This window comes from Schistocerca cancellata, chromosome 7 (assembly GCF_023864275.1).
Source record: "Schistocerca cancellata isolate TAMUIC-IGC-003103 chromosome 7, iqSchCanc2.1, whole genome shotgun sequence".
NCBI classification, from domain to species: Eukaryota; Metazoa; Arthropoda; class Insecta; order Orthoptera; family Acrididae; genus Schistocerca; species Schistocerca cancellata.
This window is the reverse complement of record NC_064632.1, coordinates 176771278-176785227: the sequence shown is the minus strand read 5'-3', so window position 1 is coordinate 176785227 and position 13950 is coordinate 176771278. Positions and strand designations below refer to the sequence as shown.

Here is a 13950-nt window from a genome sequence, read left to right as displayed (position 1 = left end):
AAGTTCCATCAACATGAATCCCTGGAAAATTTGTAACTCTGTCTACGGCTTTGTCACCAAATACCACATCTAGATTTACAATCTGAATTATTTTTCCAAGATGAATGTAATTTGTTTTATTTGCATTTAAAACCAAACTAAGAGCCAATACACTTGAGGACTTTATCAGTAGCTGTATGCAGCAACTGCTTTGGGGCACTTATCATCACACTAGTATCATGTGGGAATAGAACGACACTGGCTGCACTGTCTGGGCTGTGAATATCACTTATATAGATAAGAAATAATGTGGTACTTAGATTATGCAATCTTTTCCCAAATGCTTCCCTCTGAAACAAAACCAGTTTTATGAGTGGACCAAGGTAACACCAGTCCTACAATCTGTGTTCAGTTTTGTAGGTACAATCCCCACCCCGTCTGGATTTCTGGTTATTTGTTTAGCCTAGGACATTACTGCTGTTTCTGTTTTTATACTTGCTTGAAAGCCAAGCTTACCGTATTTACTCGAATCTAAGCCGCACTCGAATCTAAGACGCACCTGAAAAATTAGACCCGAAATAAAGGGAAAAAAAAAAAATTCCCGAATCTAAGCCGCACCTGTAATTTTAGACTCGAAATTCAAGGGGAGAGAAAAGTTTTAGGCCGCACCTCCAAATCGAAACAAAGTTGGTCCATTGTAATATGAGACACAATTTAGGTCGAATGAATGACGATACAGCTACAGTAGTTTGGTTCGAGTCGTAAGCATAGCAGTTAAGCTTTACCAGGTAGCCACTGCTATGCGTCAGGCGCTCCGTCCGTATTTGTTCGGGTACCCTTCCTTTTTCACGTGCTTCTTCTGGTTTGAATCGATTGCTTAGTTTGCTTCGATCTGATAATTGCCGTTTTCTTTGTTATAGGTGTTTACGTCACTCTTAAGCTGAAAATTCATTACTGTACTGTGTCATGCATTGTTTGTCGCATTCTGATAGTGCGTGTTTATGGCCTGTCGCAGCTCGCGGCATGGCTTGCTTTTGTGCGCGCTACCGCCGCTTACAAAAAAAAGAAAGAGAGGAATCGTCTCATTAGCGAAACAATGGCAAGAGACTGCTATTTGTTGTTACTTACACTGCTGCTTTCTTTGATAATGATCAACAAGAACCAACTAACAGACTGCGTATGATAGAACATGTTCTGAACGAGAGTTAGGTGAAAATTTTTCTCAGTTTGAAAATCTCTGCGGCCGCTTCTTTAGTACATCAAATTCTACAGAGCAATTAGAGTCATCTTACGTTTAAAAATCTAGTCAGTTGCCGTACTTCATTTCTGACTGTATCACTATTAGGCATAAGAATAATACGAATATAAACATGACACGATACGTATATTCTTCCGCGTTTGCTGTTGTCTCACTCTAGTTTCGTAGTTTATTAGGCAGACAGGATTTAAATAAGATAGCAGCAAACATGAAAAATATGTGGCAAAATGTTTATATTCGTATTATTCTTATGGTGAAGAGAATACTGCATGTGATTCACATTTCATCAGGTTCCTATTAGCAACCATCTCTTCTCACATGTAGGAAAAAATTGAGAACGTAGAGTTGGCCATATTGACAAACATCCCAAACAGTCTTGCCAGTCGGATTTTCATAGTACATTGAAATTCTGCTACATTCGAAGATGAACAATAAGGAATTTGTATTTACTTCGTTGGATAATGTATGAAAATGCAGTGGACGAAACTCGGGGCGGAAAAAAAGCTCGTCTTGCACCCTTCTTTTTTCTTTAACTGGCGCAGAGGTTTTGGCGCCAGTATTTATCTTTGTGCCTACACAAAGCTTGCCTGTGTAGCGCTACATATATTCGACGGCAGAAGTTAGTTGTGGCGGCACCTACCAACATTTTTCAGAACTTCCACTTGCTTTGCACTCGATTCTAAGCCACAGCCGGTTTTTTGGATTACAAAAACTGAAAAAAAAGTGCAGCTTAGATTCAAGTAAATACGGTATTACTGTTTAATAATAATATTTATGGTTATTTGGATATTGAATTAGTAAGTGTTTTATAATTTTTTTTTTTATATTTTGAAAAATGGCAAAAAGAGCGATTTACTTTTGACGTTTACAATCTTTCAGGAAACTCTCTTTCACTAGATGATAAATTGGCATTGTATGCTAACGGCCTGGTAGTCTGTGGAATGGTCTCCATTGTGATAAGACACCAACACCATATCTACTCCTGTCAACATTTTAGTTTTCAAGCTCTCTCTCTCTCTCTCTCTCCCTCCCTCCCTCCCTCCCTCCCTTTCTCCTTCTCTCCCCCCCTCTCCCTCTCCTTCCTGCCCCTCTCTCCTTCTCCCTCCTCCCCTTCTCCCATACTCTCACTCTCCCATCCTCCCTCTCCCATCCTCCAGTTAATATAAAATAAACAGCAAGCTAAGAGAGAAAAAATTTATGATCTACGCAAGAAAATGACCCAGAGTACGAGGTAGCAGCACAATCCCATAATGAGGCAGTTGTCTACGAGACAACAGCAATCAAATACGTGGTTGGGTGGAAGCTGATGCAACTATGCTGTTCGATGGTTCGAGTGGGTCATTAACGGGTGGTACCTCTGTCCCTGGCAACAAAGTGACATGATGAAAGTTTATTTACTTATCATTTAATTAAACAGTACTTTAGCTCATATTATGTAAGTTTATTTTATCATTGTTTAGTTAAACTAAGATTGAACTGTGAGTTTGCTCTTATGCATTTAGCTTGGTAACATAACGACCGACATATTTACATGTGTACGAAGTGAATTACATGGCCAGTCATGTTATGAAAAATGTTGTGCCTGCCCAGGAATTAATGATTAACCTTTGTACAATTCTAATGCCAGATATGGTCAAAAACTTGTGTTACCGTGGGATCTGATCCTTGACCTTGGAAGAGATGGCTGGACCTTGTTCAATGGAACAACTGATATCACCTAGTCCAGGAGAAGGAGAAGAAGAAGGACTAATCACTGGCCTATCAGTAAGAAATGCTGTGTATGAGATCAGAATTGAGGGATAACACATGTTATGATGATAATGGAGATTCCAAGAGGGAAAAAATAAAAGAAATGAGGACAATGGAGTCTCTCTTCTACAGTACAGCTATCTGTTGCTGTTGCTCTCTCTCTCTCTCTCTCTCTCTCTCTCTCTCTCTCTCTCTCTCTCTCTCTCCTGCCCCACCACACCATCCTGCAGATGGGGAGGGAGGGGCAGATGGGGGGAGAGGAGAAAAGGGGGGAGGGGGGAGGACGAGAGGGGGAGAGGGGGAAAGGGGGAGATGGGGGAAAGGGGGAGACAGGGGAAAGTGGGAGAGGGGGAAAGTTGGAGAGGGGAAAAGGGGAGAGAGGGGGAAATGGGAGAGAGGGGGAAATGGGAGAGAGGGGGAATGGGGGAGAGGGGGAATGGGGGAGAGGGGGAATGGGGGAGAGGGGGAATAGGGGAGAGGGGGGAGGGGGGGTTTGGTGGAGAGGGGGGAGGGGGGATGGCGGAGAGGGGGGAGGGGGGAATGGGGGAGAGGGGGGAAAGGGGAGAAAGACAGAGAGGGAGCGGGGGGAAGAGAGGGAGGGAGCGGGGGGAAGAGAGGGAGGGAGCGGGGGGAAGAGAGGGATGGAGCGGGGGGAAGAGTGGGAGGGAGGGAGCGGGGGGAAGAGAGGGAGGGAGCGGGCGGGGGGAAGAGAGGGAGGGAGCGGGCGGGGGGAAGAGAGGGAGGGAGCGGGCGGGGGGAAGAGAGGGAGGGAGCGGGCGGGGGGAAGAGAGGGAGGGAGCGGGCGGGGGGAAGAGGGAGAGGGAGCAGGCGGGGGGAAGAGAGAGAGAGGGAGCGGGGGGGGGAGAGAGAGAGAGAGAGGGAGCGGGGGGAAGAGAGAGAGAGGGAGCGGTGGGGAAGAGAGAGAGGGAGCGGGGGGGAAAGAGAGAGGGAGCGGGGGGGGGAAGAGAGAGGGAGCGGGGGAAGAGAGAGAGGGAGCGGGGGGGAAGAGAGAGAGAGAGAGGGGGGGGGGAGCGGAGGGGAAGAGAAAGGGGGAGCGGAGGGGAAGAGAGAGGGGGAGCGGAGGGGAAGAGAGAGAGGGAGCGGAGGGGAAGAGAGAGGGGGGGAGCGGAGGGGAAGAGAGAGGGGGAGCGGAGGGGAAGAGAGAGGGGGAGCGGAGGGGAAGAGAGAGAGGGAGCGGAGGGGAAGAGAGAGAGGGAGCGGAGGGGAAGAGAGAGAGGGAGCGGAGGGGAAGAGAGAGAGGGAGCAGAGGGGAAGAGAGAGAGGGAGCAGGGGGAAGAGAGAGAGGGAGCTGGGTGAAGAGAGAGAGGGAGCTGGGTGAAGAGAGAGAGGGAGCGGGGCGAAGAGAGAGAGGGAGCGGGGGGAAGAGAGAGAGGGAGTGGGGCGAAGAGAGAGAGGGAGCGGGGGGAAGAGAGAGAGGGAGTGGGGCGAAGAGAGAGAGTGAGCGGAGGGGAAGAGAGTGAGGGAGAGGGGGAAGGGAGAGAGGGAGGATGGGAGAGGGAGAGAGGGAGGATGGGACAGGGAGAGAGGGGGAAAGGGAGAGAGGGAGGATGGGAGAGGGAGAGGAGGAGGATGGGAGAGGGAGAGGGAGAGAGGGAGGATGGGAGAGGGAGGATGGGAAAGGGAGAGGGGGAGGATGGGAGAGGGAGAGAGGGAGGATGGGAGAGGGAGGATGGGAAAGGGAGAGGGGGAGGATGGGAGAGGGGGAGGATGGGAGAAGGGGAGGAGGGAGAAGGAGAGAGGGGCAGGAAGGAGAGGGAGAGGGGGGAGAGAGAAGGAGAAAGGGAGAGGGAGAGAGAGAGAGAGAGAGAGAGAGAGAGAGAGATCGGATGTTGTCAAACATGAATCACCATTTGAGAAATATGTGGCATAACGCAATCAGCATGCTGCTACATGTTTCACTGACACAGCATACTATTCTGGTAAAACTGGTTTGTTCGACATCACAGCAAGAGATCACAGTTATGACTCATGGTACATACAAGTCACTAATGTAAACTGAACTCAAGATGTCCATTGCTGAACTCTGAGAGATAAGAAAATAAAGGTGATTATCTCAGGGAAGATGAATGATGGTATCTCAAAACTGGGGTGTGGTGTGGTATGGGAGGGGAGGGGGAGGGGGGAGTTGGAGAGGGGGGATGAGGATGATGCACAAAAAATCCTTAAGTCACCTTTATCCAGCAGTGGAGGTATAATGTCTGAATAATATTGTAAATATAATAAAAGATAAAAATGAGGGAACAGCAAAGAGTCTGCTAAAAGGGTCATTATTGCAATTTATGGCAGAATGAGTAAAGAGAGAAGAGAAAATAATATGGAACTAACCAACAGGAGACACTGTGCTTTGACTAAGAATAATAATACAATCTAATATAAATGTGACACCTTTTGAGAAGTGTACGAGTCTTTCAGGTGTTGTCATTGCCTCAGATCTGTATAACACTGGCAGAAAAATGAACACAGGTGTCCACCAAGTATGGTCCTAACCTCTGACAATGCCGATGAGCAGTCACTGTCTGCAACAAAGTAGATGCAGCTCTCGCCAATCAACACTTCACCGGGCACCTCCCGTGCAGGTGTGACGATGCGAGCTGTTGTCATGTGGCGAATCTTCTCATTGGTGTGTAGGCGCTCTATCATGACGGTGGAAACACGTGGCTGCTGCTGTGATGTATCACGTTCCAAGAGGTATGCCAGGGGCTCACCTTCCAGCTCATCACCTAGAAATTGGCACATCATCATTACAATTAGGAAAAGAGACAAATTGTTAAGCACTTTCACTCAAGACTTTAGCTAAATCATATCTCTTTGTCAGCATGTAAGGAGGGCGATACTAAAGACTCCACAGCTGCTGCTAGACCATCAATGGTCCACAGAAATAGGGGGATGTTTAGTACAGACCCCTGTGGGATCCTATTCTCTTGGATATGGGGGTAACTGAGTGAAGCATCCACTTGAACCTGGAATGTATGGTTCTACGTGAAGTTCTTGAAAAAAATTGGGAGTGAACCCTGGAGACACCACTCGTGTAATGTAGTAAGGACGTGGTGACACCGTGTCATGTCATGAGCCTACTGTTGGTCGAAACAGACAGCACTGAGATGCTGGCAACTCCAAGTAAACCAACTTATCAGTAGTGGACCAGCCTTTGTGAAAACTATCCTGAGATACAGCCAAAAGGCCCCGAGAGACAGGGAGCCAACGGGAGCCAACAAAGCCTCTTGCTTCCCATGCATTCAAGCAACTTACAGGGAATGTTGGTAAGGATAACTGGGCGATAACTGTCCATATTGAGGGGGTTCTTATCTAGTTTCAGTACTGGAAATATCGAACTTTCTCACTCTCATTCCAGAACTGATCAAAGAGGACAAGGATGTGATGCTGACAATTCACTGAGAGATGTTTCAGCATTTGGTTGTGGATGCAGTCTGACCCTGGAGTCATATCACAGCTACGGGCAACGGCACTGGAGAGTTCATGTTCACTGTAAGAAGCATTATATGGCTCCAGGTTGTAGATCATAAAAGATAAGCACATTTGCTCCTCCCACCGTTTCATGAGCTGAAAGTCGGGGTGGTAGTTCTCAGATGCATATGCGGCAGCATAATGCTCAGCAAAACTCTCGGAGACAGTGTCTGGATCAGAATAAATGGTACCATCTAAGGACATACTTGGCCCATCTGCAGGGGACTGTAAACCGTAGAGTTGGCTTATCTTTGCCCATACCTGTGATGGAGCGGTACATGATCCTATGGTGGAAATGTACTGTTTCATGGATTCTTACTTTCATTGTTTTATGAGGTAGCAAACATGGACACAGAGCCATTCAAAGGCAATGAGGTTATACAGTGAAGGTTGCCACTTATAGCATTCGAGAGCCCACCTACAATCTATAATGGCAGCAGCAATCTTTGGGTCTACCAGAGTACCATCTTCCAGTGGGGGAATCCCAAGAAAGAGGGGATGGCCTGTTGACTGCCAAAAGAATAGCTGCCAACAGCCGCATCAAAACGACATTGTGACAGAGACCTAAGGACAACAGCAGAGGTGAACCCATCACAGTCAGCATTATGGAGAATCCATCTGGGCAGGAGTCCAGGGGAGCAATGCTGACGAAGGGACAGGAAGATCGGGTAGTGGTCATCAGCACACAGGTCATCATGGGCCATTCAGTGGATAAATAGTAGAAAGCAGGACTGCAAAAGAAGAGATCAATGACCACGGCCACACTGAAGTGTGTTAGGGCACCAGAATTCAAGAAACAAAGATCATGTTGTGTCAGCAAAATTTCAATGTTTTTACCATGGCCAGTGATCACCGTTCCACCTCACAAAGGGTTATGGGCATTGAAGTCTCCCAAGACTAGGAATGTTTTGTTTGTTTTGTTTTTTGAGTGAGAAAACAACTTTGGTCATACAAGCCTATGTCCGAACCATAGAACATGAAGATGAAAAAGGAATTAAAAGTGACTACACATTACACACAATCAACAGAAGGTTGGTTGGTTGGTTTGTGGGGTTGAAGGAACCAGACTACAAAGGCCATCGGTCCCTTTTTCCATGATAATGAAACACCCACAAGGAAGAAAAACAAGCAACAGAGATGACAAGGGATGACATAGAACAAGAAAAGAGGAATTAAACTCACACAGAGTGTTACAGTGGTTGGCCGAGAATGGAAACAAAAAAACGAAAAGCCAACCACCAAGAGACACACTAAAAACCTCAATCTAAAACCATAGGCCAAAGACCAGACTCAACACAAAAAAAGAGACAAAACCTCAGATCGAGTGATAAAAGCCCCTGCTCAAATAAAATTCAAAACTAAGCCTGCCATTGCAGCGTCATCCGATAAAAGGGCAGGGGGCGTATCAGGCAGTGCAAACGTCTGCCTGAGCACAGTTAAAAGTGGACAGGCCAACAAGATGTGGACCACTGCCAACTTTGATCCACAGTGACATAGAGGTGGGTTCTCACGGCGCAATATATGACCATACGTCAGCCAGGTGTGGCCAATGCGTAGCTGGCAGAGAACAACTGAGTCCTTGCAAGACGCATGCAAGGAGGAGTGCCACACACCTGTAGTCTCCTTAATGACCCGAAGTTTGCTGGGGAGGGGAAGGGGGGGGGGGGGGGGGCAGGATGCGCCACTCATCACCCCAAGTACCAAGGACTTTTTGCTGCAATACTGACTGGAGATCACATTCCAGATGGCCAATCTCCAGGGCTGGTGCACTGATAGCCTGTTTGGCCAGCGTGTCAACACGTTCATTACCCGGGATGCTGACATGACCCGGGATCCACACAAAAACCACGGAGCGCCCACAACGGGAAAGAGTTGGATGGAATCCTGGTTAGCCATCACCAGACAGGAGCAAGGGAACACTGGTCGATAGTTCGTAAACCACTCAGGGAGTCGCTACAGATAACGAAGGCCTCACCTGAGCAGGAGCGGATATACTCTAAGGCGCGAGAGATGGCTACGAGCTCTGCAGTGAAAACACTGCAGCCATCCAGCAACGAGTGTTGTTCAGAATGATCCCCAAGAGTAAAAGCATAAACAACTCAACCAGCAACCATTGAACCATCAGTATAGACTAAGACGGAGCCGGCAAATGCGGCAAGGGTGGAAAGAAATCGGCAGCGGAGAGCCTCAGGAGTGAATGCGTCTTTCGAACTTTGTGCCAAATCCAGCTGAAGACATGGACGGAACACACAACACGGGGGTAAGTGTACATTGGCCCAGAAAAGAGGTGGGAAAGGGAAAAAGCTCAAGCCCAGAGAGAAGAGACCGGACGCGACCCACAATCGTACACCCTGATTGGGGCCGCCGTTCTCGAAGATGGACGACCGAGTTGGGGAACAAGAGACAGTAATTTGGATGCCCCAAGCTCAAGCATGTACAGCATAAGTGGCCAGTAGTCATTCATGCCGGATCCGCAATGAAGAGATACTAGCCTCCACAAGTAGGCTGTTGACAGGGCTTATGTGGAAAGCTCCAGTTGCGAGTCGGATCCCGCAGTGAAGTAAGGGATCAAGCAATCGCAATGCAGAAGGCGATGCCAAGCTGTAAGCCAGGCTCCCATAATCGAGACGGGACTGAATCAACACCTGATACAGTCGTAGAAGCGTAGACCAATTGGCACCCCAGCTGGTGTGACTCAAGCAGCGAAGAGCGTTAAGATGCCGCCAGCACGTTTGTTTAAGCTGCTGAATATGAGGGAGCCAAGTCAACCAGGTATCAAAAAGCAATCTCCAAAACTGATGTGTCTCCACCGCAGCAAGAGGTTCACTATTAAGATAAAGCCCTGTCTCAGGGTGAACAGGGCGACGCCGACAGAAATGCGTGACACAAGTCTTGGTGGCCGAAAACTGGAAGCTGTGCATTACGGCCGAGACTGCACCTTGCAGATAGTGCCCTGTAGCTTCCGTTTAGCAACTGCAATTCCAGCGGAGCTATAGTACAGGTAAAAGACATCAGCATACAAAGAAGCTGATACGGACGTTCCCACAGCTGCAGTGAGCCCATTGATAGCAACTAAAAAGAGGCACACACTCAAGACAGAGATTTGCGAGACCCCATTCTCCTGGACTTGGGAGGAACTATAGGAGGAACCAACTTGCATGTGGAAGGAACGAAGCGACAGAAAATTTTGAATAAAAATTGGGAGTGGGCCCCTGAGACCCCACCCATGAAGCATGGAGAGGATTTGATGTCGCCATGTAAAAAAGATGGCAACCAGATGCTGACAGCAGGCAAAGGCCGTATGGATGGCAGACTCAAGGCAGACCAGATTATCAGTGGCAGAGTGGCCCTTCCAGAACCCAGCCTGAGACAGAGCCAGAAGACCCCGAGACTCAAGTAGTCAACTCAATCTCTGGCTTACCATGCGTTTGAGCATCTTGCACAGAACATGGGTGAGGTTAATGGGGCAGTAGCTGTCCGCTTCCAGTGGGTTCTTGCCAGGTTTCAAAACTGGTATGACGATGCTTGACAATGCTTTCCCGCCATTGTGATGGGAACTCACCCTCAACCCAGATACAGTTGAAACGGTCAAAGAGATGTTGCTGGCAGTCCACCGAGACGTGTCAGAGCATCTGATAGTTAATGTGATCTGGCCCAGGAGCCGTTATCAGGGCAAGCGGCTAGAGCACTTTGGAATTCCCACTCACTGAATGGAGCACTGTGCGATTTGGGGTGGCACGTATGGAATGAAAGGCTCCGACGTTCCAACCACTATTTCAGGGAGCAGAAGCCCAGCAGGTAATTCGTAGAAGCAGAACACTGAGCATAATGCTCTGCTAAGAGTTCTGCAGTTGTGTCTGATTCAGTACAGACTGCTACATTCAGGGAAGGCCCAGGTGCACTGACGGGGGTCTGATATCCATAGAGTCGCCTAATCTTGGTCCAAACCTGCGATGGAGAGGTACAGATGCCAATGGTGGACACATACCATTCTCAGCACTCCCGCTTCTGTCAGTGAATAAAGCAGCGAGTTCAGGCACGGAGCCACTTAAAGGTAATCAAGTGTTCCGGTGATTGGTGCTGCTTATGAAGTTGGAGGGCCTGCTGGCAATCTCAAATCGCCTCAGCGATCTCCAGTGACCACCAAGGCACAGTCTTTCGCCGAGGGGACCCATAAGAACAGGGAACTGCAGATTCTGCTGCAGAAACGATGCCGGTGATTATCGTGTGAACCACCACATCAATGGTGTCATGAGAAAGAGGCTCAATAGTGGCAATGGAGGCGAACGAGTCCCAGTCAGCCTTATTAAAAGCCCATCCGGGGAGGCGCCCAGAAGAGTGATGCTGTGGCATTGACAGAATGATTGGAAAATGGTCACTACCGCACAAGTCATTATGCACACTCCATTGGACAAGTCATCATGCACACTCCATTGGACAAGTCATCATGCACACTCCATTGGACAAGTCATCATGCACACTCCATTGGACGGAAGGCCAGGGCTGCAAACCGAAAGGTCGATGTCTGAGTATGTCCCATGCACCACACTGAAATGTGTAGAGGCACTATTATTTAAGAGAGAAAGGTCGAGCTGTGCCACCAATTGCTCAACAACAGTGCCTTGGCTTGTTGGCACCAGTCCACCCCACAAAGGGTTATGGGTGTTAAAGTCACCCAGTAACAGAAAAGGTGGCGGCAGTTGGGCTATCAGCGCAGCCAATACATGCTGTAGGACATCACTATTCGGTGGAAGATAGAGACTGCAGACAGTAATAGCCCGAGTCGTCCACACCCAAACAGCAACGGCCTCTAAAGGCGTTTGAAGAAGTACACACTCGCTGTAAAGAGAGTTAAGCACATCGACACAGACTTCATCAGATATCGTCGCATAAGCCGCCCGATTCTTATAATAACCCTGATTGCCACAGAGGGCAGAGGTTCGCATCACTGGAAACCAAGTTTCCTGGAGAGCAAAGCAGATGAAAGAGTGAAGGCTAATAAGTTGTCGGAGCTCAGCAAGAAGGTGGAAAAAACTGCTGCAATTCCAGTGGACGATAGTACAATCATGAGGTTGGGAAGGCAATGATCATTCATTGAGGCGGTTTACGCTTCAGGGTCACGTACTGCCACCATCTGATTTCCTGAGGAGTCAATATCCATTGTGTCCGAGGGTCCGGCGAGATCCAGGTCCTCAGTGGATGCCAGAATCTCCACTTCATCCTCAGACGCAGAGCTTGTAGGTAGTGGTGGTGTGGGTGCCACCACAATTTCCTTGTTCTTGGGGGTCTTCAGTTTCGATTTCTCGCACTGTTCCTTGGGGTGCTCTAGCTGGGAGGGCTTCTTTGATGCAGCCTCCGGGACTGAGGAGGACTGTGAAGCCCTGTGACCAGCTACCTGTGGCTGCTTCAGCCACTGGCGGGTGTCCGCTTTGCCACTGGTAGGAAGCTAGGAAGGGAGTGACCCAAGGGACCCCTTCTGAGCGAGAGAAGCCGACGAAGACTTATGCTTCTCTGGCTTAGAAGTGAGGACTGATGTCTCTGATGGTTGGGGGGGGGGGGGGGGGGGTTGCTGCTCCTGAGCTAGGTGGTGCAGGAGCAACAGGGAGGGAAGTGCCCCCCACCATCAAGGGCGCAGGTGTAGTCTTACGGCTCTGACAGCTTGGTTGGTTGGTTTGTGCAACGGATGGGGCTGTAACAGTAGTGATAGCGGTGGCATAAGATGTAGTCATGCACATAGGATGGAGCCTTTCAAATTTCCTTTTAGCCTCGGTACAGGTCAGTCAGTCCAGGGTCTTGTATTCCATTATTTTCCTTTCCTTCTGTAGAATCCTACAGTCTGGTGAGCAAGGGGAATGGTGCTCTCCGCAGTTGACACAAATGGGAGGCAGAGCACATGAAATATTGGGATGTGATGGACAACCAAAATCTCGACATACTAGGCTGGAAGTACAGCGGGAAGACATGGCCTAAATTCCAACACTTAAAGCACCGCATTGGGAGAGGGATATAAAGCTTGACACCACAGCGGTAGACCATCACCTTCACCTCCTCAAGTAATGTGTCACACTCGAAGGCCAAGATGAAGGCACCAGTGGCAAACTGATAATCGCTCGGACCCTGGTGGATGTGCCAGACGAAATGGACACCTCATTGCTCTAACTTGGCGTGCAGCTTGTTATCGGACTGCAAAAGAAGATCACTGTGGAAGATAATACCCTGGCCCATATTTAAGCTCTTATGGGGCATGATAGTAACAGAAACATCCCCCAGGTTGTCACAAGAGAGTAATGCCCGTGACTGGACAGAGGATGCTGCTTTTATCAAGACTGACCCAGATCGCATTTTGGACAAGCCATCCACCTCCCCAAACTTGTCCTCTAAATGATCTACAAAGAACTGAGGCTTCATGGACACAAAGGATTCCCCATCAGTTCTCATACATACCAGGTACCAGGGAGAATAAGACTCGCTGCCATCCTTAGTCTGGCATTCCTCCCATGGTGTGGCCATGGAGGGGAACGATTGGTGGTTGTATTTCTTAGAATTAAAGGAAGACCTCAACTGCTTAGAGATTGCTGGCAGCGGGCCACCAGCAAGAGATGACGTACCATGTTTCATTGCTTGTGTACATCTACATCTACGTGATTACTCTGCTAATCACAATAAAGTGCCTGGCGGAGGGTTCAATGAACCACCTTCAAGCTGTCTCTCTACCATTCCACTCTCGAACGGCACATGGGAAAAACAAGCACTTAAATTTTTTCTGTGTAAGCCCTGATTTCTCCTCTTTTATCGTGGTGATCATTTCTCCCTATGTAGATGGGTGCCAACAGAATGTTTTCGCAATCGGAGGAGAAAACTGGTGATTGAAATTTCATGAGAAGATCCCATTGCAATGAAAAACGCCTTTGTTTTAATGATTGCCACTCCAATTCACGTATCATGTCTGTGACTCTATCTCCCTATTTCACGATAATACAAAACAAGCTGCACTTCTTTGTGCTTTTTCGACGTCATCCGTCAGTCTCACCTGATGCGGATCCAACACTGCACAGCAATACTCCAAAATAGGGTGGAAAAGCGTGGTGTAACCAGTCTCTTTAGTAGACCTGTTGCACTTTCTAAAGTGTTCTGCCAATGAATCGCAGTCATTGGTTTGCTCTACCCACAATATTATCTATGTGATCATTCCAATTTAGGTTTTTGTAATTGTAATCCCTAAGTATTTAGTTGAATTTACAGCTTTCAGATTTGTGTGACTTATCACGTAATCGAAATTTAGCTGATTTCTTTTAGTACTCATGTGAACAACTTCACACTTTTCCTTATTCAGGGTCAATTGCAACTTTTCGCACCATACAGATATCTTATCTAAATCATTTTGCAAGTTGTTTTGATCATCTGATGACTTTACAATACAGTAAATGACAGCATCATCTGCAAACAATCTAAGACAGCTACTCAGATTGTCTCCTATG

At 48.0% G+C, this 13950-nt stretch overlaps 1 protein-coding gene across 1 annotated transcript in view; it reads right to left on the bottom strand.

Annotated features, from left to right (window-relative positions):
- The window catches only part of LOC126092690 (lysosomal-trafficking regulator), a 393980-nt gene that overhangs the window by 100011 nt on the left and 280019 nt on the right, over positions 1–13950 (bottom strand). The window contains exon 26 of the mRNA XM_049908413.1: positions 5495–5727. Within this exon, the coding sequence (XP_049764370.1) occupies positions 5495–5727 (233 nt within the window). The remainder of the gene's footprint in view (positions 1–5494; positions 5728–13950) is intronic.